General features: G+C 47.0%; 4 protein-coding genes across 6 annotated transcripts; 1 reads left to right on the forward strand and 3 right to left on the reverse strand.

The window, feature by feature from the left end:
* Positions 1 to 439: 439 nt before the first annotated feature.
* Positions 440 to 8,093, reverse strand: LOC100833719 (protein transport protein SEC23). 3 transcript variants are annotated; one of them, XM_024461781.1, is made up of 15 exons: positions 7,932 to 8,093; positions 7,041 to 7,655; positions 6,728 to 6,943; positions 6,410 to 6,583; positions 5,602 to 5,763; positions 4,806 to 4,948; positions 4,404 to 4,479; positions 4,144 to 4,319; positions 3,970 to 4,051; positions 3,698 to 3,775; positions 2,200 to 2,361; positions 1,838 to 2,101; positions 1,466 to 1,570; positions 1,307 to 1,368; positions 950 to 1,084 (listed from the first exon to the last, which is right to left on the reverse strand). In XM_024461781.1, exons 2-14 carry the CDS (start codon positions 7,548 to 7,550, stop codon positions 1,348 to 1,350), a joined length of 2,169 nt encoding a protein of 722 aa, XP_024317549.1. In that variant the 5' UTR covers positions 7,551 to 7,655; positions 7,932 to 8,093; the 3' UTR covers positions 950 to 1,084; positions 1,307 to 1,347. The 3 variants fall into 3 exon arrangements, 2 of the variants coding, with proteins under 2 accessions (XP_003574621.1, XP_024317549.1); XM_003574573.3 differs by lacking the exon at positions 1,307 to 1,368 and having other exon boundaries at positions 440 to 1,084; XR_002965126.1 differs by lacking the exon at positions 1,307 to 1,368 and having other exon boundaries at positions 947 to 1,084; positions 1,390 to 1,570.
* Positions 8,094 to 9,588: 1,495 nt separating this feature from the next.
* On the reverse strand, positions 9,589 to 11,714 carry LOC100834032 (DPH4 homolog). The gene is made up of 2 exons (XM_003574574.4): positions 11,396 to 11,714; positions 9,589 to 10,242 (listed from the first exon to the last, which is right to left on the reverse strand). The coding sequence occupies exon 2, from the start codon at positions 10,217 to 10,219 to the stop codon at positions 9,695 to 9,697; it is 525 nt and encodes a 174-aa protein (XP_003574622.1). The 5' UTR covers positions 10,220 to 10,242; positions 11,396 to 11,714; the 3' UTR covers positions 9,589 to 9,694.
* A 53-nt stretch (positions 11,715 to 11,767) lies between these two features.
* Positions 11,768 to 14,633, forward strand: LOC104584231 (probable BRI1 kinase inhibitor 1). Its single transcript, XM_010238422.3, has one exon. The coding sequence runs from the start codon at positions 12,442 to 12,444 to the stop codon at positions 13,099 to 13,101; it is 660 nt and encodes a 219-aa protein (XP_010236724.1). The 5' UTR covers positions 11,768 to 12,441; the 3' UTR covers positions 13,102 to 14,633.
* Positions 14,634 to 18,683: 4,050 nt separating this feature from the next.
* LOC100832663 lies at positions 18,684 to 19,826 on the reverse strand. Its single transcript, XM_014900729.2, has 2 exons — positions 19,229 to 19,826; positions 18,684 to 19,060 (listed from the first exon to the last, which is right to left on the reverse strand). Exons 1-2 carry the CDS (start codon positions 19,625 to 19,627, stop codon positions 19,037 to 19,039), a joined length of 423 nt encoding a protein of 140 aa, XP_014756215.1. The 5' UTR covers positions 19,628 to 19,826; the 3' UTR covers positions 18,684 to 19,036.
* Positions 19,827 to 23,543: the final 3,717 nt, after the last annotated feature.

Raw genomic sequence — 23,543 nt, forward strand, 5'->3', positions numbered from 1 at the left:
AATTGGTATTGGATCCCAATTCAATACAAAGGCTGATTTGGTATTGAGTCCAATTCAATTCCAAGACTTCCAATACCAACATCCAAACAAAGCCTTAGTGTTATGTATATGCTGTCCTAGAAATATTAGCTCTCACAGATGCGAGAATTAAAATCCTAGTGCACATTGCCTTTCTTTACTCTCGCCAGATGTGAATCCATCTCGGTGCATATACGAGGCCGATCGTGCGCAATCCGTCCTATTGTACAAATCTTCATATTACCAGTTTAGTTTAGGGTCGTCTAGGCATGTACAGTGCAGAGTGCTTATACACAATGCTTAAGTAGAGATAATGACTAGCCCAATGCTGACAAGCCCACAGAGGTGCTTGGAACCCGTACCAACCCGGATGGCAACCCTTCAAGCATATGCGGCGTCCATTGCTCAAGCCTTGCCGTGATTCAAAAATCAACCCACAAAGGGCACGCAAAAGCAGGCAGTTCAGCTCGGGGAATGTGTAACTGGTTCTTCCCCAAAACCAAAGTACTCGACATATATTTCCAATGACCAGTTAATCTCCAATGACGAGAAACACAGATCCTACATGGGCTAACAGGCTGATGCAGTCCACGACGCAGCAAGCACAGAAGAGTCCTCTTACCTTGAATTTACCCAGCTGATGACCACAAACTACCCCGTGCAGCATACAGTTTGATCTTCTTCCGTGTATGCGATGATCACACGATGTATTAGTTTTTTGTGTTGGCGAAGATCAATCAAGGACCCAAGTTGTATACGGAGTATGATACTCCAGTTACACAGCCTCACAAAAATCTTGCTCCTGCTCCCTATACCCATGAAAATATACAGATGTATAACCAAGAGTGATGCACACGGAAAAACTTGCTTTGCTGTACACCAGAAGAGACCATTGGGTACGAAATTGCTGGACGACCATGTTCTACTGAACTGCCAGCCGCTGGAGATGATCCATGAAGACCTGAAAGCTCACGTCATCTGTGAATATGACATCCCCTCCAGGTGGTGGCGGAGTGGCGGAGTCATATGTCACAGATGGATTAAGCTTTGCCAGTAAGAATCGAGCCTGCAATTTGATAAATGAGTTAAAAAAAGGATTACATTGTATAAAAATGCTGATCATTTTGCTGCTAGAAACAGTATCCTCTGAAAATACTACTCCCTCCGTCCTGAATTAACTAACGTAGATTTGTATAGATGCTTATACAAATCCACGTCAGTTAATTTGGGACGGAGGGAGTAATTCATTTTTTGTGACTTAATTGCAATTCTCAGCATGGATTTGGACCATCCAGTTCAAAATTGAACTCAATCTGATGAGCTAGGACGTCAGATGCAGTGAACCGAAACCTAAAGTAGAAAAAGAATAACCTGAGAACCATACTCAATCTGATGAGCTAGGACGTCAGATGCAGTGAACCGAAACCTAAAGTAGAAAAAGAATAACCTGAGAACCATATTGATCACACACAACCAAACGTGGCACAGGAAAGCGCTCCTTAATTATCGTATCAGCTTCCTCCTGTGGAGCTTGCAACAACTGTGCAAATACCTGAAAACATACAATAACAGGTGTTGGAGATGACTGTTGCATAATGCAGCTCACGTGATTTTTCTTAGATTTGGTCTAACAGACTCACGCATCAAGACCATGAAGCAAAATTTTGAGCATTGAATTTTCTTACAAACCCTTTCATGCTACAAGGTGCTAGAAATTAAGATGTACTCTACATAAGTTCTAACGAACTTACAAGAAAGGCAACATGGAGCTGAATAACCAATATTTAGTGTTATCACTGTTTGCCTGACAAAACGTTACCTCATGCCCTTCTTGATCTTGGTAACCCGCCTTTCGCCACTGCGCGATAGTTATCCCGTGGAATATGACAACAGTAAAATAAGAATCTAACAAAAGGATTCTGTCAGCAGCAATTGCAGTTACATCCAATAGAACAGGCTCTGGACCTGATTGAAAGGAATATGATATAAGTGAAGGCTGGATCATCACAACTGCATTAGCTACGTTCTCTCTGTTTAACATCATCCTGAAATATGCAGTTTCATCTGGACTATTATTGAAAACCTGCATGGAGTAGTTAATTAGAGCTCAGGCAAGACAAATCTGATTTCCACTTGATATGTGTAGATCAGCATGATCCACCGAATCAGGGAATGCTTTACCTGAACAAACTGAGAACGTCTCAAATTAAATATGAACTGCGGAAAAATTGATAGGCGCGGGGATAAACTGAAAGATGAAGGTGTCTCCTTCTGATAGTCACCAAATTTTGAACATAAACTAATCAATGCTCGGTCAAGCCATCTTACTGGGTCAAAATCAACCTGAAAGAAACACCACAACCATGCTATGAAATAATGGGTACAACAAGCTTTGAATATAGGATAAATCAAAGATGCAACTCATGTCAGAAAAAGTAAGCAACAGCAAATTATTTCCTTCATGGAACGCAAATTATTTCCTTCATGTCAGAAAACGTAAGCAACAACAAGCTTCTTAATTATTTCATTTCCAACATGGGAGTATATATGGCATTCATTCTTATTGAGAGATTGAGTCCACGTACTCCCTTTGAATCACGATATAAGTAGTTTAGGACATCTGCACGGTCTTCAAAGGTAACACTTTGGTCATCATATTTTTTGCTTCAACAAAATATATTGCATGACGAATCTAGTAATATCGATTTCATATTAACCCTGTTTGTCTTTACATACTAATGAAGCCCAAAAATGTTTCAATTCCAAAACTGCTTATACATGAATCAGAGGGAGTATGACATACTCTTTCCAGACTGTCTCTTATAATAAAAGTACTTTAACGTAGAAATGTTAAATAATATAATTGGGATGTACCAATGTAGTGTGACTATAATATCTGTAACATTATTATTTTACGTGATTCTCCTATTAATGCGAGGATTTCTATTTTCTTTGTTCTCACCTCCAATCAAACAAATCGCTAGAGTAAATTTCAGATAACGACAGAGTTGGCAAGAAGTCATTGGCTGTTGGTTCAGATCATTGGCTTGCCAAATTATTGGTTACATGACCAAAAATTTGGGAAGGTGAGTTTTGGCTAGCATCCAAACAAACCCAACATGACAAAGTACTGTAGACAAGCAGAAGACATAAGCTTTTTCTCCTCAGAAGCAGAAAGGGGTACATGGACATAGTTCAATACTGGACTTTCATTGTGCAATAATGCATAATCAGGCAAGAAAAGATTACGGCCTTCTTGGGTTCATGCTAAATGCCTCGACCAATTCATCATCAAGGTAAAATGCAAGGCGCCTTGGCATGCAGCAAGAAGTGAATAAAATAATCACATCAGACTGCCAAAAAATTTCTGCAGGTACTGGAAATTAGTATGTAAAAAATGCAACAGGAACAAAAGTCTTTGCATAAGCAAAAGAGGGCATATCAGGTGCACTAGCACCTTGATGTGTACCAGTGCACTAGGCCACTACTTTAACAAAAACAATTCTTGAAATAAATCAAAACAAATCATCAGCACTCATGCAACATGTATATACTAAGTATGTCATAAAGTTTTAGATTCAAATCTGGCACTACTCGCGAAACAAAAGGGACAAATTGGTCGGTGAATAGTGCCAACTGTTGAAGCAATTTAAGAGAGCAGCAGGCTATCAGTAAGTACCTCAGCTTCCATCTTAAATGAGACCAAGCGTGCCATGACCGCAGCAGCTGCCTCTTGATCAAAGCCAGTTAGAAGCTCCTGTAACACATGTAATAATCAGTCCAATAAGCACAATACGTGAGGGAACACTGAAACAGACTGGACTTAATTGTTCAGCCCACCGCTAAAAAAAAAATGTTCAGCCCAACTAATTCCGAAAAATCGGTAGAGATGGAAGTAGAAAAACATAAAAAGGAAAACAATCATTGAGGTAAACAGACAGCAAAACTTGCCTGAACACTGCCAGAACCAGCAACCCATCTTCTGGAAACTGTAGTAGATCGCAATCTCATCTGGCCATCATGATGCTGATAACTGCATGTTGCCCCTCCAGTCAGATAGATATCCTTCTCCAACAGTATCAATTGTTTATAAAAAATATTAAGGGCAAAAAGCAGACTCCGTACTAGGTTAAGAATTGGAAGTAGAACTGATTGCCTGTTGATTGACCAATTGCATCAGGGCCATCTTTTTTGGCAATATCAAATACTAGACAGAGTGATGTTTTCCTATCGAGACCACACATCTTCCAAGCGCTAGTGTTCCCCTGGCCTACAACTGTATCTGAGGATATAGGACTTTTCTGCACAAATAGCAAAATGTGAAAAGGCTTGTTCAGATAGAGTTATTACTCATTCTAAAATATTAGCATGTAACAAGTGCATACCTTCTCCAGGGAAGTACAAGGTCCAATGATGCCTTGAATTTTGACATCCTTTGAGCAGTTGATCTCAAATATGCCGCTGCAAACACAATATAAATACGGGAATCAGAACACTTCAAAACATTGCCAGTACAGCAGGTTAATCGGATCACGTGAATGTATTTTACATCCTTGAAACCACCTTTTCATCCATCACGAGCCTATGCTGCTAGTCAACTAATGCATCTAAAGTTGACAATCAAACCTTTGAAAAAGAATGTTAAAAAGCAGAAAGTAACAATATCTAACCACTAAAGTTGCAGTAAAAAAAAGTCCAAGCAAATCTCTGATTTCTGTATTACACAGAGCACAAACCAAACACAAACATGCTAGCAAGTAACAATGCAGATAAGCAAGTGTCTTTACTTGAAACATAAGCCAAGGTCATTATCGCCCGACTGAAAAATGCGTCTAAGTGAATCTTTAAAAACAGAGTGGCCAAAACTTTCTGCAAGCACGACTATTCCCCCGGTTCTCTCCACTGCAACCTTCATCTCAGCAACACCAACCTGAGGAATCAGAATATGTTATTAATCCAAAATGAGGCAAGGACATCTCACAAAGATAACTAATGAGTCAACAATGCACTGTGTCTGTGCTAATTTGGGGCATTAGCATTTATCCTTATGTTTTTCTTTTTGACAAATCCTTTTGCATACCTTACTTTGCCAGAATTTGCCCGCTCGCAGTTACAGTGGATCACTATTCCTCTGTATTTCATTAGCTGCTAAAAGCTGCCAAAGTTTCTGTACTACCTCCGTTTCATAATTCTTGTCTCAAATTTGTCCAAAAATGGATGTGTCTATTCCTAAAAAGCGTCTAGATACATGTAATATTTCGACAAGAATTATGGAACGGAGGGAGTACTAAATTGCGCATACCCACTAAATTCTTCGACAAATATTATATTATAGCCATGAGCCATGAAATTTGAAGACAGCAAATAGTTTGCGTTCATTGACTATTATATTGAGAACGCTTATGCGATAGCAGTCTATGAATGATTAGGCAGAAACACTTGTTCAAGTCTACTGCTATGTTGTTGACAGTGACCAAAACCAAGAAAGTACAAAATATTCTCACTGAACAAACCAAGAGAGAAGGCAGCATGAATAATAATTTATACAACAAAGGGGGTGGGCGAGGGGGGGGGGGGGCAAACCTGGTCGAGTGCACAGGCAAATAAATCAAGCACATGGCCTTGATGCACAAGTTGCTTCGCAATCTCCTCATAGAACTTAACCGCTTTGTTGTAAAGTGCAACAGAACCTTTATCAAGGTCTTTGTGTGAACGAATTGGCTCTGATAAGGGCTTAGATATTATCTGAAATTTCACAGAAAGAGTGTATGACAGATTTAGTATCATGCTATTTTCTAAGATATATCATGATACTTGAGACAGTCAACTCCCAACAACAACCAATATTAAATTATCATAGCGAGAAAAGTGCACACTGCTACTCCCTGACAATGGAGCACTCAATTGCAGAGAAAAGTATGGGCCTTATGCCAAGGGCAAAGAAAAGAGATCTCAAATGGTAATTTAATTTTTTTAGAAGAGAAGCAATGATTGTTATGAGATAATTTAAGTATGGAAGTTTGAATCAGGGTTGGTTCATTTTCAAAAAAATATTTTTTCATCACATGAATTCTAAACATCTAACACCCATGTATGTCCTGTAGAAGGAGGGTCCATCCGATACCAACACTAAGGCCTTGATTTTTTGCCTCCACTAAAAGGATCAGCCCAGCCAGTAACTTGTATGGATGACAACGCAAAATCCAGCATGAATATGAGCAAAGGTGGGCAAGGGTGTCACAAATAGCTCGACCGCAGAATAAAAAAATGTTGAATGCATATTGCTGGGAGTGAGCACTAGGAACATGTCTCTGTTTTTCTCATTGGAGGTGCAACATCATTACATCAACAAAGGCGAAAGTAATATTAGATTAGTAAATAATTTACTTACAGAACCAGGTCCCTCTGTAGATGGACCACCTATAAACGCCATAATTCTAGCACCTGATCCAGGCACACAAACCCCCAAGAGACCAGCTGCGACACTTAATGCAGCTCCGGTACATCTTGATGCACGCTGATCAGCAGAAACGGGCCAAGGGTCCTTTTGCAGCTCTTCTATAACCTACAGAAATGAGAAAGCAGCATCAACAATTTGCAATCGAGAAATGAAAAAAAAAAGCACCTTAAGAGACCTAAAAGTTTTGTCCAAGGCTGGATAAACTTATCTTGCTTCTATGTAAAATAACTATATAACCAGAGTTCTTACTGAATTCAACATAAACTCGCACTCAGAAGCAGGCAACAAGAACCTAGCAATGCTTTCTGCTGAAAGTCCATCCCTTGCGCCAGCGATCACACCTGTTGTTGGTTTTTTCTTCCCTGCAAAGAAACCCATTTGCTCAAGAATTTGATCCTTTGTAACCTCCTTTGTCCCATTGAACACATATGACTTAGGCAACAAGCCAAAACCCAATTCATGAACCTACATGGATCAATATGTATTGTATTCATATCAGATGTTGACCGGCAGATTAAACAATGAAATATTAATAAGATTATAAGAGAATGGTGATTATAACCTGTACATATGTCCCAAAAGTAATTAATCCGACAAGGGATTGGTCAGGCAATAGCTCAACCGCTTGCGCTAGGGCAGACTTCAAATAACCAATTTCCTCCTCAATCATGCAAGTATCAACAACAAAAAGGAAGACTGGTGGTGATACGGGGCCTGCTTCGGCAGTGGCCATGTACTCAACAGTAGTACATTGAGGATACAGTTCGGTAGGTAGGTTGCTTGCCGAAACAGTAGAGTAGTGCTGGGGAAAGTGGTTGCGCTGAAAGCAGAATGGGCATTGCCAAATTTTGGAATCAAAGTCGACAACCGAGAAGGAGTTGAGGATGGAACGGCAAATCCGGCAGCGGAGAGGGGCATATGGAAGAACAGGAATTGCGGGGTTTGGGTAGAGAGGAGTATATAGGGCAGAAACAGGGACAACGCAGCTAGCAGCATCCTGCTTCGTGCCAGGGATCACATTCCAAGTCATCCTTATCCCATCCTGGGCCTCGAGCTCCAGGAACTCAGACATTCTCTGTGATCAGGTTGCTCAAACCTAACTTCTTCAGTGGAACCTCAGTCTTCGCAGTTGTATCAGGTCTCTCCACCAGAAACACGAGGACGTCTAAACTCTGATCTGCATAACCATCAATAACCAATTAAAAGCACACTTAAAGTGGGGCGTGAGGGTCAGTTGAAATCCCCAAATTCTGGGAAAATCAAGCTCCTGGAACAATCAAAATCAAATCCGCCGGTAGCAGGATGGATCGGACCATGTTGGGAAAGGATGAACGATTCGGAACAACCAGGAAAACCACCTTAGGGTTCCGCCCACCAGCAGAAGATATCAAACTGGGTGTATCAACTACTGCCACCCCGCACCAGCCCAACAGAGAGGCGGAAGGAGTAGTACCTTCGCCTTGCAGGTAGCGCGGCTTCGACGGAGCAGGCCTGCCCTCCCTGAACTCCTCTCCTCCGGCACCGGCGAGGAGAGGCTGGAGTCGGGACCCGGGGGCAAACGGAGATGCCCTGACTCCCAGAGTTACTAGAAGTCAATAGAGTCTTCTCTCTCCTTTCAACAATCAGACCTTTTTTTTAGCGATTCAACAATTTTTTCTACTCCGTATTTTTTTTGAGCGAAACAATTTTTTCTACTAAAAAAATTCTCCAGTTCTTTCTACGGCCCGTGCTAACCGGGCTGTAGCACGGGTCCAGCCCAGGTACAGAATGCAGGGTATCTGTTTTTTTAGCCCACACAGTTGCTTCCAAAAGGCCTAGCCCCTCCAGCCAGACCCAGCATAGCACCCCTAACTGGTACAGCCCAGTCCTGCCTGCGATGCGTCCGTGCAGCCCATCAGCCCAGCGGTTGCGTGCGTCGGTCGCTATACTTGCGTCTCCTGCGACTTGTGAGTTGTGAGTTGTACTGCGGACTCGCAGGCTCCCATCCCAGCGAGCCCCACCGCGCCCTCAAAAATCAAATCCCTAGCCTGCAGAGATCGGCAGTCTGCCACCGGCGGCACAACGCGACGTGACGCAGGCGGACGCAGCTACGCAAGTCCTGAAGTTCCTGGTTTTAACGCCAACGCCGCAGGCGCAGCACGAACCCACGACGGCAACGTGGCGCTACTTTTGGTTCGTGTTTCTCAAAAAGGTTTTTACTGAGTTTGAATTTTTGAATGATTTATGATCCACCATTCGTAGTTGTTGTTTCAGGCCTAACTAGACTATGTTTTGCTTGCAATTTGTTAGGTTTAATTTAGATGAAAAGATTCTATCCGAAATTAGATGACTCTAATCAAACTAGTGCAAAGCATAAAAGAACACATTTTGAGCCTAACGGATATTTACCTAAGAATAATGCATTTTTGTTATGTCTTTAGACAAAAAAAAAATATTTTTAGAGACAGGTAGTGTTTGGGCCGTTGATTACACCTTTTTACTATGGTAAAATTTCGTGGTCGCCTAGCAAAATTTTCAATGCGCAGTAACTTAGCCCCCCTTTTTTTGTTCCTCCCTGGGTGCGACAAGCCCGAGGCAAGGTTTGTTCCTCCAAGGGAGGCCATGGCCTGGGGTGTGAAATTTTTCCTTTGGTAAATTGTGATAATTTTGAGTTTGGCCTGGGGCTTATCTTCGTTAATTAGTTTTTTTAAGTCATTTGTACTGCAATAGCCTTGGTCTAAGCTAATTTCTGGCTCTGCCTCTGAGTGCGCCAATAGTTCTTTTTACATCACCGCCATGATTGTACTTCAGTTGGTTTGATACATGTCAGTATTTGTGAACGAATAATTGATAGACATCATTACTCTTAGCAGCTCACCCTGGCATCGGTCTTGTGTTTGTTAAAAGAAAAATCAAGCCGAGATGAACAGTGTTATTTTCAGTTGCAATAATGTAAAATGGATCTGCCAATCGCCATGAGATTTATTTTTTTGGAACGACACATTTTACAGGTGGTTTCCTAATAATCTTTTAACAAATTTTCAATCTTGTCTAAGGGATTCTCTCCTTTTTAATCTTCTACCCACTGAAGTTTTGAAACGGGTACAGACAGATACAGGGCACATGGAACATTTAGGATGGTACAAATTTCTGATAAATTTGAAACATGTTTAAGCAGCAGGCAAGAGGCCAACACAATCAAATCTATTCCAGACTAAGGACATATTGGAGGCAATATCAAGAAGATTTATTTATAACCAATCGTGTTTTTAGCGAACAAGAGGCACATTCAAGAACAACAGAAGCCGATGTGCAATCGAGTGATTGGAAGTCTATTTTCCCATCCTCGCCGATCACAATGCCCATTTCACCAAGATCACATGACGAGATTGAGAAATAATCCCCGCACCTGCATGGATAGACAAGCTCTGTCAAATTGTCAGTGCTTTCAGTTGTCATTTCCTCCACTCCAATTTCATAGGCAACATTCTCCAGGTTCTGCCTAGATGTTTGCAGCTGCTTGTCATACACAGCTCTGGAATTTGGATCACGTAGGACCTCCCATGCTTTCTGCGCACTCAAGAACTCTCCTTGCTTGCCGGAAGGCACAAGGGAATCAGGGTTTGCTTGAGACTTGTCAGGATGCACATTTAGGATGGCAAACCTGTATCCTGCACGGATTTCATCATACGTTGCACCTTCATTCACTGAAAGAACTTCATAGTATGTCTTCTGCGCAGAAATGCTGCTGACTGGAAGCATTATGAAAGTTCAATGTCTTCAGGCTGGAAAAGAAACAACAACATGAGACAAATGGAAGTAAACTAAGTGAAACAGAAAATTTCAACAGTGAAGATATCTTTTGCCCTCCTTTTTGGAGACGAAATACAGCTTTTTTTTTTTCTTCGACACTAGAGCTTCACATCATATCCACTGTATGATGAAGTACAAGCAGAATAGTACTCCCTAAACTTGCACTAAAACAGCGACAAGTATTTAGAAACGGAGGGAGTACTATGTTACTAGAGTTTTCAATGCAAAATTAACGAAAGCACAAAACAAAATTGTTTTGAGACCTCAAGATATATCCATATCTGTAAGAAACAACCTTTTAATTTAACTATGCCCTATCCAAATTCATTTCGACCTGCCACAGAAACTGTTCATCATCGAAAACTAGACTGAAAGATCCTTAACAAGTACTCTTCGATAGGCAGACCGCTTCCTATTTCCTCCAGTTTTGGGACTGACAACATATTTACAGAAACTTTGTAGACAGATACTCCCCCTGATGTCGTCCTGCCCTGCGTCCCTCAAGCCACCAACGTCTCATCATCCAGCCTCTCTCTTTGATTCTTTATGTTTCAGTCCAGTTTGTTCCTATCAATTTTCAGCATGTGCTCCTTCCACGAGCCAATAATCTTGCTATCAATTTTCAGTTCAATGTATGCTATCAATTTGTTGCCTCTCGGTTAATTTCCTAATTACTACAGGGTTCCATGCTATCAATTTGTTGCCTCTCGGTTAATTTCCTAATTACTCCAGGGCTCCATGCTATCAATTTGTTGCCTCTCGGTTAATTTCCTAATTACTCCAGGGTTCCATGCTATCAATTTGGCAATGTATGGTGTGTCAATTTTCGGTTAACTATGCACTGCAATCGCCAATCAGTAGTAGCTTGCAAAATGGATATCCAATCAGTCATAGTAATTACACGTATAGCAGTCGTTGCTCCATGAAAAAAAAATGTTCGATCAACCCAACGCCCTAACTCCGCAGCTAAATAATCCAAACAAACAAAAAACAAACTCAACAGTATTCTGAGCTGCTCCGTTCCTTAGTTGCAGTTGACCAAATGATTACGATCCAAGTAAACAAGCTAAATCCGCACATGGATTTATAAGCAGGGATGCTAGCGAGTTCTCAAGACGGACTCACCGGCGAGAAGCAGCTGGCCGGAGCTTGGCGCGTGGACGGCGTGGACGGCGTCGACGTGCACGCCCCTACCAGTTCATCCGCGGCTCAGTCCGGCACCCCAGCCGATCGGATAGCCGGTTCCAAGCCCCGATCTGATGGACGCGGCTGGATCTGATCTTTCTGACTGCAGGCGCAGACGCGCAGTTGAACCCTCTTGCAAGTTGCCACGGGAGTCGGGAGCGGCGGCCGGGGAAGAGGAAGACGGCGAGCGAGAGAACGGTGAGTCGCTGACTTTGGGTCGAGGTGGGCTTTTTCTTTTGTGAGCACATGGATCTGGGCCTTTTTTTGCAACCAACCAGTCCTGAGGCTGCTTAGTAGGCCTCACATCGTATGGGCCTTTTCGAGTTCACCTAGACCCTTTTTGAAAACAATAAACTGAACTTCACTTTTCACGTTCTCCCTCGAAACGAACATCCCTTTCGATCGTGCAGCAGATAAACCATTCCGCGGATCCGCCCAGCACCAAACTCTAGCCCAAACTCATCTAGTAGCTGGAGTAACAACAAGATTTCTTTTTGAGAAATCATATCTGGTAGGAGTATTAATCAAGGACAATGGTACAAAGGGTCACCTGATATAAACAACCGAAAAACAAAAAGGATGAAGTCAACATCGAAAACCGAGCAAACTGAGCTCTCACTCATTCAATCTGCAAAACACGTTGCCTGGCAACAACTACTACCCTGCAAGTGCATATGAACGCTAATCTTGCCGCTCGCCCTCGCGCGCACACGTGCTCTCACAGGAACCCCACATCCCAGAGCCATGCCAAGGCCGCGCGCCACCACCATCATATCAGCATAGCAGCTCGCTCCCCGGCCCGACCAACAGCGTCTGTACTTAATTAGCACCCGTCCCCCTGGCTCGATCCCACCACTTCTCCTCTAAGGTCTCAGCATCCCCTGATGGCCTGATCCCCCCCACCACCGAGAGTACGACGACACGACGCAACTAGATCCCCACGTCCTCCACGGCGGGCCACCCTGGGCGGGGGAGATCCGATCGACATGTCCCGCGGCCTCGTCGAACGCGCCAACAGCGACCTCGGCCACATCGCCAACTCAAGTACTAGTACAGCAACGGCAACAGGCGACGACCTCCACCGCCGCCAATGCACGAATAACAAGCAGAGGCTGGCGCTTCTCTTCTCCGGGGCCGGTGCCGGCGCGTGGAGACGAAGCGAGGCGGCGACTGCTACTAGTACCAGGGCAGAGACCGGCGGCGGCGGCGGCGGCAGCAAGAAGAAGCATGTCCAAGGAAGCAGCATAGGGCCGCGGGTGAAGAAGTACATGGCCAAGGCGGAGCAGCTCCTCGCGTCCTTCTCATCCGGTGGCAGCGCTAGCGGCGGCAGGAGGGACGATGATGACAGGCGGCGGCGGCGGGGCCCGAGTATTAGTAACTCGTTCCCTTCCTCCTCCGGCTCCGGCAGATGGCCGTCCAAGCGGCACGGGTGGGATGGGATCAGGCTGTTCTCGGAGCCCGCGTCGCTGCGGGGGTCACCCGCCAACAGCGGGCGCCTCTCCGCGAGGGGGGTAATACCGAAAGCGCCGTCGTCGGAGGAGGACCTGCAGAGCGCCATTCAGGCCGCCATCGCGCACTGCAAGAACTCGTCCGTCGCCGCGGCCAAGCAGCTGCCGGCGGCGATCGACCGAGCCAGACAGGTGTGAATTAATATCGAGGCGGTGGCGCGCGCGGCGCCGCGCGTCGTCTTTCATGCCGGTGGCAGACTCGGACATACGCACGCACGCACGACCTGCTACCCACGTCACGGGATCATGTTTGTATGTGTCTGCACTGTACGTAGCCTGGGCGTGAGAAGTTTAAATGCATGGCTGAAAGTGTCTAGTTTTCATGCTGGAACTATAGCCACCCAGGCGGGACCAAATTCAGGTTTTGTGAATTTAGGCGCATGTAAAGAAATTCATGATTTTTTTTGGATTATTAAGACGTCCTTGTATTGTTTACGTCAAGGTAGTAGAAAGTTGCTAATTTAGCCAGAACTGAACTTCCATGATTCAACAGTACGTACAAGCCGAAGCATTTCTGCTCGATCCGTTATTTCCACTAATGGTGGAGGACCGCTGGTACTCCGTACTTGGCAGTGATCATCGCCACGATCATTTCGAAAGTTCCATCCACCTGGTCTGCCGGCCCGTACCGCGCGCGCCCCTCGGTCGTCGCCGGTTTCATCAGTGAAAGCGACCGGTGGTTGGATGGTTTCTCCAATTTAAACCGCCGCTGGATGGATGGATGGATGGATGGATGATGGATCTATCGAATCCAGCTGCACTCCTGTAGTGCAGTAATGTCAGCTGCTGAATCAGTTGAACGTGCAGGGACCAACGGTTGCATTCCTCGAAATAATACGCCGGCAGCCGAAAATGACGGTGTTGGGCTGTTAGCTGCACCGGAACTTTTGCCTTGGATCTGGATAATAATATCATAACTAGCTAAGTAGCCGTGCGTTGCAATGGAGATACAATCTACTATCGCTTAGCTAGAATGACAAAAGCGAAAGAATTGACGTTTACAATCTATCATTTGGAAAATGACAGATGTTCTTTAGTGACCCTGTTGCTTTCGAACAACGCAAAAATGCAGCGTTCTTCGGTAGCGCTGGTGTTTTCGAACAACACGAAATGCAGTGCCATCAAAATCCATTAAGTACAAGAATTCTGTTCACTTTACCGGTTATACAGGACTGCATCAACAACAAAAATTGGTATCTCACAATTTTATATTTTACTGTTATGCAAGTTTTTAAACAGAGGAAAGGAGACCACATCAGAATCACACCGAATGGAGATTAACAAGAGGCGGTTTTGAAGAGGATGAACAGGCAACGCGTACGTTCATGCACGGTGGCTCTCTTGGGCGAGCGGAGCACGACATGGTGGGCCCGTTGACCACCTCTACCGCCTTCGGCGCCCTCAGGTCCATGGAGCCCGCGTAGCGCCCCATGCTCATCCACATACCAACCTTGCCAGCCGAGAAGACGGATGGACAGTGCAGAGCTTTAAAAAATGTTCTCACACAAACTACACTGTACCACTTCAGATAAAGTTAGTTTCAAGAATTAAAGTAAAATGACATGAAACAAGTCAATGTTGTTGTGTACAAAGTGATGCTTAATTGAACATGTCCTTAGATTGAAACTTAAAAAATCTGTAAAATAAGAAGTAAGTGTATATTTGTCTCTTGGATTGATCTAGTGGTAGAGGAGACATTAGGATATCATTAACATCTTCAATTAAATAAAAGGTATCAGGTGGTGTTTAATTTATACTCTCAAAGCCAGACAATACATGAACATGTGTGAAACTGGCAATACCTTGGATTTTAAGTACACCGATGTGCGCATCATCCAAATTGTTCAGACCTTAGTTTCAGTCAAGATGCTACTGACAATTTCATATATTTAGTGGTGCTACAAATTCAGATTGATGGCTTACCTTGATGTGTTGCCTTGGAGGCCGTGATCTCCCTCCCTGCTTACTTCTTTATTCTTCTACCATTTCTTTCCTTCAGATCCTCCTCCCTTATTCTTCTTATTATTCAGGAAGGGTGCAGTTGATACAAATTCACTCGGCAATATCACGTCATAGGAACATGTAGCTTGCTGTGATGTCCCAAAATACCAAAACGGCAAAAGGGGTACTACTCATAATATAAGCATGGTTGACACACATCATTGCTGTAACTTCTCATGCCTAAGTTGCATAACCTTTATCGAAAAAAATATACAGAAGACAGAAGTCATGTAAGTATAAGCATAACAAAACCAACATTTTCATTCCTTCTAAAATGTAATAGCATTGTCATGGTTATCTAGGAAGTTCATATCACAGTTTGAAATAAAATATTCCATCTAGTATCTCCTGTCCCCCAAGTGAACTATATTGAGCTAGCTGCACATATATAATCCTATCTGGAACAAAGCACAACAATATCAGAACTGTGTCAGATAATCAAAGGAAACACTGGACACTATGAATTGTAATTGCTCTAAACTTAGCAGGATTTAGTTCATGTCATAATATATTTACCTACATGCAGATGATATACGGATACATTTACCTAAAATTGACGGGAGATAAGACATCAATCCAATTGTCATCGGTGGGATTGGATGGAAGAACTCTACCTCTACCATTCACTGATCTCACCCTGCAGCATGAATTAATTTCATAGGTTCCATTAATGAATTAACCGTAGCCAATCCTCAACTCGAAGAATACAGCCATGCTTGTCTCCAACACATTGGGCTTAGATCGATGACCTTCTTCTTGTACAAAGTTCTAATGAATTGATCGCTGAACCACACCCTGAAAACAAAAGGACATAAAGCAACAGGCAAAGCGATTATAAAACGAAACAACGACGATTAGGCTTGGGGATCGCGGCGGCCGGGGGATGGACTCCGCCAAGGGATTGCATCGTGGCGGCCGGGGGATGGACTTCGCCTGGGGATTGCGTGCGGCTGGAGGGCGTGGGGTCGGCGGCGGACTGCGACTAAAGGGCGGCGGTGCGCGCGGGGTGGACCGCGGACGGCGGCTGGAGGGTGGCGGACATCACCGTGGTCGGGTTGGATGAAGACACAACGATGATCAATGGCGACGCGGCTTCGGGGTAGGAGGCAGCGGCACGTGGTCCCGTCAGATCTTGGCTGTGTGCGGCCGTGGGCGCGCGGCGGCTTGATCGGTGGTGGGCACGCGCCAGGCATCGGGCTGCGGGCCCGAGGTTCGGGCGGCGGTGTTTGAGGCGGCTGCGAGGGATGGATGGATGCGGGATGAGGAGTCCGGCGTTGATGCAGTGATGATGCGTAGGGCGGCCGGCGGGTGAGGCGGACGCGAGGGATGTTGGACTGGGCGACAAGAGTGGGCCGGCCCATACCGATATCTTTTTTGATCGAACGGGCGCGCGGAGGCAAACGACATACGTTGGACTAACGTAACTGTGGATTAAGGAATAGTAAAGATATGTGAGGCAATGGTACCATCGCTAGCGATGCGATTCATTTCTGATTTCTGTTTCTGAGAAGAAGAAATTTTTTTGCAGACAACACGAGCTAATATATGTGGGCTGGGTTGGAGTAATGATGGGCTGATTATCGTGGAGGCCTTCTTTCGGCTTCCTTCCTCTCTCATAGGCCGAGGCTGAGGTTTGGTTTCCGGTAGGCCGCGTGCCCCAGTTCTCAAATAGTAGGGATCCTGGGCCTCACCAGATTCTGCCCATTTGCACGGCGAATGGTCCGTCCGAAGCCAGTTTACTCCGCTGTTCTGAGAGTTTTCTCCGATCAGGTCAGAGCCAGGGCAGGCACCACAGGAAGAGCGTAGCAGTCCTTCCTAGCTGGAGGCTGTAGCGCCATTCCCTGTCGCCCAAAACCTGGCTCTCTGCAGTCTGCACAGAGACATTAGTTTTACTGCGAGGCAGGGCAACCACTGGACAGGGCGCCTCCCCGGACAGAAGCCAGCCAGGACGTCCATTAATGCCAGGAGGGAGAAACATCGATTGAGAATTTGAGAGGCGCCGGATGCCGAGATCGACAGCTAATAACCGGCTTAAATTTAGTGATACCGACACTGGCCGGAGAGAGAGCATGGCAGAGCACGGGCGCTGACCAGAATGAAAGACGCGCATTCCGGAGCGGTGCTACTCTTCGAGAGAGTAATCTTTTCCCCCTTTTTCGTTTTCGGAGGAAACGAGAGAATGGGCGATCGATCGAGAGAGTCGAAAGGCAAGGCAATACGCCGCTCCCACGAGGCCGGCCGGCTCGTCGGATAGAGGTAGAGGCGGGGGGCGGTCCTCGATCACTTCCGACTGGCGCCAAGCGAGATGCCACGCGCGTGCAGGACTCGTCTGACTGCCAGATGCCAAAATTATTTTTCCTGCGTTGGGCGTGTTCTTTCTTCCCCGAATCTTTGGAGATCGACGCAGCTCCGTTGTTCAAGAGTGCTAGTACTAGCTTGCGTCATCGCTGACTCAGATCGTTTTTCATGTTTTCTTCGGCGCTCATTCGGTTCGTAAGGATTAAGAAGATGCATTTGTTTTGTAGGAAAGTGGCAAAATGATTCCTTAGAAATACTATTGGATTCCTATGTTTTGGAGGAAATGAGCATTAGATCCAACCTCTTTTTTCATAGGAATGAGGCAAGAACATTCCTTAGGATGTTTTCCATTTTTCCTATGCTTTGCTTTCCTTTAAGCCGAATGAGCCTTTGGGGTGTTACAACTTACACGAATGGAGCGAGTGATCGGTTGGATGATTTAACGCTTCGCCGGAGAAAAACTTGGTCCACGGACCATGATTGTTTATCGTCAAGTGTTAGGTTCTTGAATATATCTGATCAAGATTAAGCAACCAAAATTGTTAGAATATGTTTGAAATCCGATTGCGAGGTTTAGAGTCAAAACTCGTATTGCTTGTCTTCGTTGGGGCAATGGTTTTATGTTTGTTGTTGCTTTTACACATAAATGACACATTTTCCCACCTCCTGTCTCTCTAAAATAATGATTTAAAAAAACATAATTGATTTTGTGTGCCGTGTACATTATACATTTTTGTAACACACTGGCTCCGAAGGTCAAAGGTTTGTTGTTGCAACATGTGATTAGCTGGAGTGGGTGCCCAAAAGAGGTATTCGCCCAACACAGGCGGCGGTCTAATATCTGGCTTCAGGCACCTCTTTAATCGCCAATCATGTTTTTTTTGGATGTTTGCACACTTGTGGTGTTGGAATGTATGCATCCTGTTGCGGAGACTAGATTGTGCCTTTTTTATTACAGAAGACGACCCATTCGAATTTTTTTCATTAAAGGAAATCATGATGTCTTACATAACACCAGTGTCCTACAAAAGTTAATAATAAAATTATTACTGAAAATCAGAAATTAATTATCAAACTTCTCTGATTTATACTCCCCCGTTCCAAAATGTAGAGCATATTATGTGGACTGTCAAACTTTCAAAAGTTTCACCAAGTTTATAATAAACATATGAACATATTCAGTTTCAAACCAAGAAACTTTGAAAATATTTTTTAGAGTGTATCTAATAATACTAAGTTGATACCATAAATGTTTTTGTTATATGATTGATCAAAGTTTAAAAAGTTTGACGGCCAACAAAAATTATATATGCTGTAAATTTTAAAACGAAGGTAGTAGTTTAGAGACAATAACGAGAGGATTCAATAATGAGGACCAAAAATTGTTTCCTCCATAATTTTAATCGGCATGGGATCCTTCATTACCCTGAACTGAATTTTTAAGCCAGAGACGTCATCTTTGTACAAGTTCAGAAAGTACACAAGCACACAAACACAAAGGGCTCAACAATGTGTCCTGCCGATTACATACTCGGCGGAAAAAAATAGTCAATTTGACCTCTGGAATGAAAGAGGGGTAATAAGTTACATGACATAGCTAGCTGGCTGGCTAAACCGTCAAAAAAAAAGACGCATGAACACTAAAAATGTCTCTTCTGTTCCAGAAAGGAACCGATAAAGCGGTAAATGAAAAATGGCTTCCAATTTCCTCCTACTCTTCGACCAGAGATGAGAGCAGCGATTAGACACAATATAAGCTGGGGGATCAAATACGTCATTTTCCATGGTCTCCAAGATCCTGTAGTGTTAAGCCGTTGCTTATGTTAGTAGGGAGATAACAACAGGAGCATTTTGCTTTCAACGAAGGCAGCTCGTACAGTACAGAAACTGGATCTCGAAAAGAACGGAACGATAAAGAAAGAGAGTCAAGGTTGAAGCCGCATTACGGCATTAGCACATTACTTACCACGTGACTGTCCTTGGGCACGGCTTCCGCGGCGCTCTTCTTCTTCCTCAGCCCGAGCAGCTCCTTCCACCGGGACCCGCCCGAGGACGCGGGCCGGTCCGCGCGGCGCCGTCGGTCACTGCCGCCGGCGTGCGCGCGCAGCTCCTCACGGAGGGTCGTGGGCGGGGCGTCCCGCAGCGGCAGGATGCGGCCCTTGGCGAAGAGCTGGTCCGCCGCCATCATGGCGCCGCCGCCCGCGGAGAACTCGAAGTCCGCGTCCCCCGCCGTGGACGCCCGCGGAGGCCCCGACGTCGAGGCCCGCGGCGGCGGCGGGTCCAGGGCGAAGTCGCAGGAGAAGGACATCCGCGGCGGCGCCATGAGCTGGGCCTTCTGCTGCGGCTGCTGATCCGGGTTGTACATGTCAACACTTGGCGCATGCCATCAAACACACAGGCGCGAACAATACAAGCAGATCACCGAGACCCTTGCCCTCTGCAACTACAAGCGTGCGGCTCGTGTGCAGCACAAGCTAAGAGCACTTTTCTTTTAGATGAAAAAAACCCAAGTGTGCTGTACTTGCAACGCTAGTTGGAGCTGGGTCAAACAGGCCGAGTGTTTTTAGGTTGTGGCTGGCCCTGGTGTGAGAGTTATATATAGGCGTGAGGACTATGGCAATGCCGCAATGGGCGAGAGTTTTCGTCGCTAGCTTTGCGTCTATGTGCGCTCTAGCTTCCACTTCGTTGACTTTTGATGTCTCCAGCCAGACGTACGTACGTGTCACTTATTTATAGATGAGTCGAGCACTAAAATACACAGGTCAAAATCTCGGGCATGGCCGCATGGGCATGGGTTTCTGACTTTGCATTGTTAACGTTGTTCTAGTCGAAAGAAACGGGTCTCGATCGGCCTGAAGTACACGGAACAGCTGGTACTCCGATCATCAATTTAACTATTAAAATATAATTATATGATGTAAAAACCATATCACTAGAAAATTTATTTGACTACGAATCTAATGATATACTTCCTCCATTTCACAAAGAATGGCACGCACGCATTTTAAGATTTTGCTTTGACCGACAATTAGACTAATGATTTGAGGCTTATGTGTTACAAAAATTATATCATTGGATTTGTATTTCAAAAACCTTTCCAATGATATTAAATTTGTAACATATAATCTACATACAATTGGTCTAATCATTGGTCAAAGTTCGACCTCGAAAAGCGTGGACGCCATTCTTTGTGAAATGGAGGAAGTATTTTTTATGAAACATAATTTAGATTTTGCTAGTTAAATTTGTAATCTTGGGATGCATGCGTGTCTCATATGTTGAGACGGTGGGAGTACTCTGGGGCTGTGCAGATCAGGCAGAGTGATATGCTTGTTTACAGAGTACTGCTGGATACGTAGAGATCGTTCATGCGCGTCCGTCTGTGACTCGTGCCATGACAAGCTCTAGTACATGTGCCTTGTCTTCCGCGACTGATTTAAGCTTAAATTTTGTTTGACCTGCGCTGTGTTCAGGACCATATCTAGGCAGTGTGATTTTAGATGGACGATACACAGGCTGTCGCATTAAGTAGAGAGCATCCTTGCGTGCTTGAGAAAAGTCAAAGGTCAATGCAAGTAACGCCGCGTGGCACCAGTCTTTCGTGCTTTTACGTATCCACAGATTTGAAGTGCTGGCATTATTTGCAGACTGCGGGAATCGATCCAAGCATCAATGCTACTCCGACAGAGTGCCACCGGGAGTACCAGCACCGAAAATGATCGGCATTCATGCATGCATTACCGGTGCTCCGAGTGAGAGTGTCGGCACGGAAACCTATCGCCGATTAATTGGGTTTCTTATTTTGAATGCAGAACAGCGCCATTTCTCCTGGTAATCGAGACACTGCCTTCATAGGTCATATCATGCTACGATCTGATAATGGCTCCTGCATACATGAGAGAATCCCCTCCACCCCGCCCGCGGCGGCCACCCAGGCGCCGCCGGCAAGCCCCACCACAGCCACCCACCCAGCCAATTCCCCACCCCCTATCAGGTCGTCCGGATCTGCCTCATGGTCAACCCCGGCTCGCTTCTCCTGGGCCGATGCCTGCGAGGAGGAGGAGGGGGAATTCGTCCCCGATTCGCCCCTCCTCAGATGTGGAGGTCGCAGGAGCCGCTCGGGCTGGGACATGCCACCTATGTTCCCCCGCATCGGAGATCCCCCGTTCCCGTGTCCGCTGCCTCGCCTGCCTTCGATGCGCCGAATCCGGGCAGATCTGCAATTAAGGAAGTTCGACTCCCTCCCCCTCCGGTTGGCTCCCCCCCTGGCAGGCAGCCAAGGCTCTTCAATGCTGGTTGTTCCCCTGCCCCGGGCGCCCCACCCGTCAGCCGCTGGGTGCTCCCTCCTACGCCTGCTGGTCGCCCGCCCAAGGGCCCGCCCCGCATTCAAGCCGTGCCTACCAGCCCTCCTGCCCGGGCCCTGCGCTGCGTTGATGAAGGCTGGCAGGAGGTCGGGTCACGTCGCCGCCCTCGAGTGGACGCGCCTTCACTCCGACGCGACGGGCCTTTGCGTCGCCCTGGCAGCGCCGCTCGGTACAGTAAAGGCAGCCATGCCTCCTCCGCAGTGACAAGGAACACCAGCAATTCCTGGATTTCAAAAGGAGAACTTGGGGACTCTGTTTCCGGTGCCTTGCTATAGACCACCGCGCCTCCACCTGCAGAGAGCCTCTTCGCTGCCTTGAGTGCTTGGGACGCGGTCACCGCGCCCGCGTGTGCCCTCGCCGGCGGCCGATGCCCACCCCACCCCCTGCACCACCTGCGAGGACATCGTCTCCTGTTGCTTTCGGCTCCCGCTCCTGGGCCGCCGTCGTTGCCGCAGCACCGGAAGAGCCCGCCCCTACGACACCGGCAACTCCCCCTCTCCCTGCTTCGCCTCGTCCTGGGATGGCCTCGCAAGGCTTTGGCGCGCCGGACACGCGCCCGGAGGAAGACACCTGCATAATCCCCTTCTCCTACGACATCAACAGGGACATGCGCGAGTGGGAGACCACGGCGGCCATTGCGTGGGTCATCAACGCTCCCCGCAAGCTGGACGCCCTCGACGTCGACCGCGCCATCAGGAAGGAGTTCCACATCAGCCACGCCGACATCGTCGTCATGCCGCATCACCCCGTGCAGTTCCTGGTGAAGTTCGCCAACAAGGCGCAGTTCAATGAGGTCCTTTTCAAAGGAACGACGACCGCCCGAGGCCTCACTGTCCGCATCCGCCCGTACCGGCCTTTGAAGCACGCCTTCGCCACGGCCATGGCTTTTCGGGTGCACTTGAAGCTCGAAAAGGTCCCTGCCCTGCCTTTGCCTGGACCCTGCGCATCGTCGAGCGCATCATCGGCTGTCGCTGCTCCGTTGACCGCCTCAACAGGAGATCGGCGTTCATGGAGAAGACGGACACCCTCGACCTGTAGGCGTGGACGACAAACCCGAGCCTCATCCCAAAGGTGATATGGGTCACCTTCATGGGGCGCTCCCTCGATGAGCGGGCCGACGAGATTCTGGTCACCGACTACCGGCCATCGGGAGTCAAGCGCGACTCCTCCTACCGCGTCATCATCAACCTTGACACGATGGAAGACTACACCGCCGCCCCCCTTGACGTCACCACCTGCTTCCACCCGAGTAAGACACCGCTGCTCAAACCCTGTATGACTACCTTCAACTGCGTGATCAGGACGATTGATGGTGCCCCCCCGCCCACTGTCGTTGCTGCACCGGCGCTCCGCGACGACGTCGACTCGCGGGCCCGGCGACACCGAAGCCGCGGAAATGACCACCCGCGGCTTTTCCCTCGCCGCCGCAACGACGACGACGACGATCGGCGTGGACGCCGCCCCTCACCCCACGCCTCTGGTGAACACGGCTCCGGAGACAATCTGCTCTCCTTCCGCCGCGAGCGCACTCGCTCCCCACACTGTCGTGACAGCGATTCGGGGCGGCATGGCCACCGCCGCGGGCTCGAGCCAGGCGCCCTGCCGGCCTCTAGGACCCGGGGCTGCAGTGCCTCTTCGACGCGCAGGCCAAGGAGATCCAGGCGGGGCTGTCGGCCCATGCTGCGCTGGCGCCGGCCCTGCAGGCTGCGCGGGCTGATGAGCTGAGGGCGCTCCTGGATCAGGCCAGGGCCTACCTGATGCGGGCGTCTGCTGTGGCCGTGCAGCTGCTGGGCCTCATGCCGCCCCCTGTGTCTGATCCCTCCCCGACCCCAGCGCTGGCCGGGAACACGCCATCTTTGGTGAATTCAGCCTGGTTCGTCCAGTCGGCGACGCCGGTCGGCTGCCTGTCTGGTGCCG

Source organism: Brachypodium distachyon, chromosome 3 (genome assembly GCF_000005505.3).
Source record: "Brachypodium distachyon strain Bd21 chromosome 3, Brachypodium_distachyon_v3.0, whole genome shotgun sequence".
In the NCBI taxonomy this organism is placed as follows: domain Eukaryota; kingdom Viridiplantae; phylum Streptophyta; class Magnoliopsida; order Poales; family Poaceae; genus Brachypodium; species Brachypodium distachyon.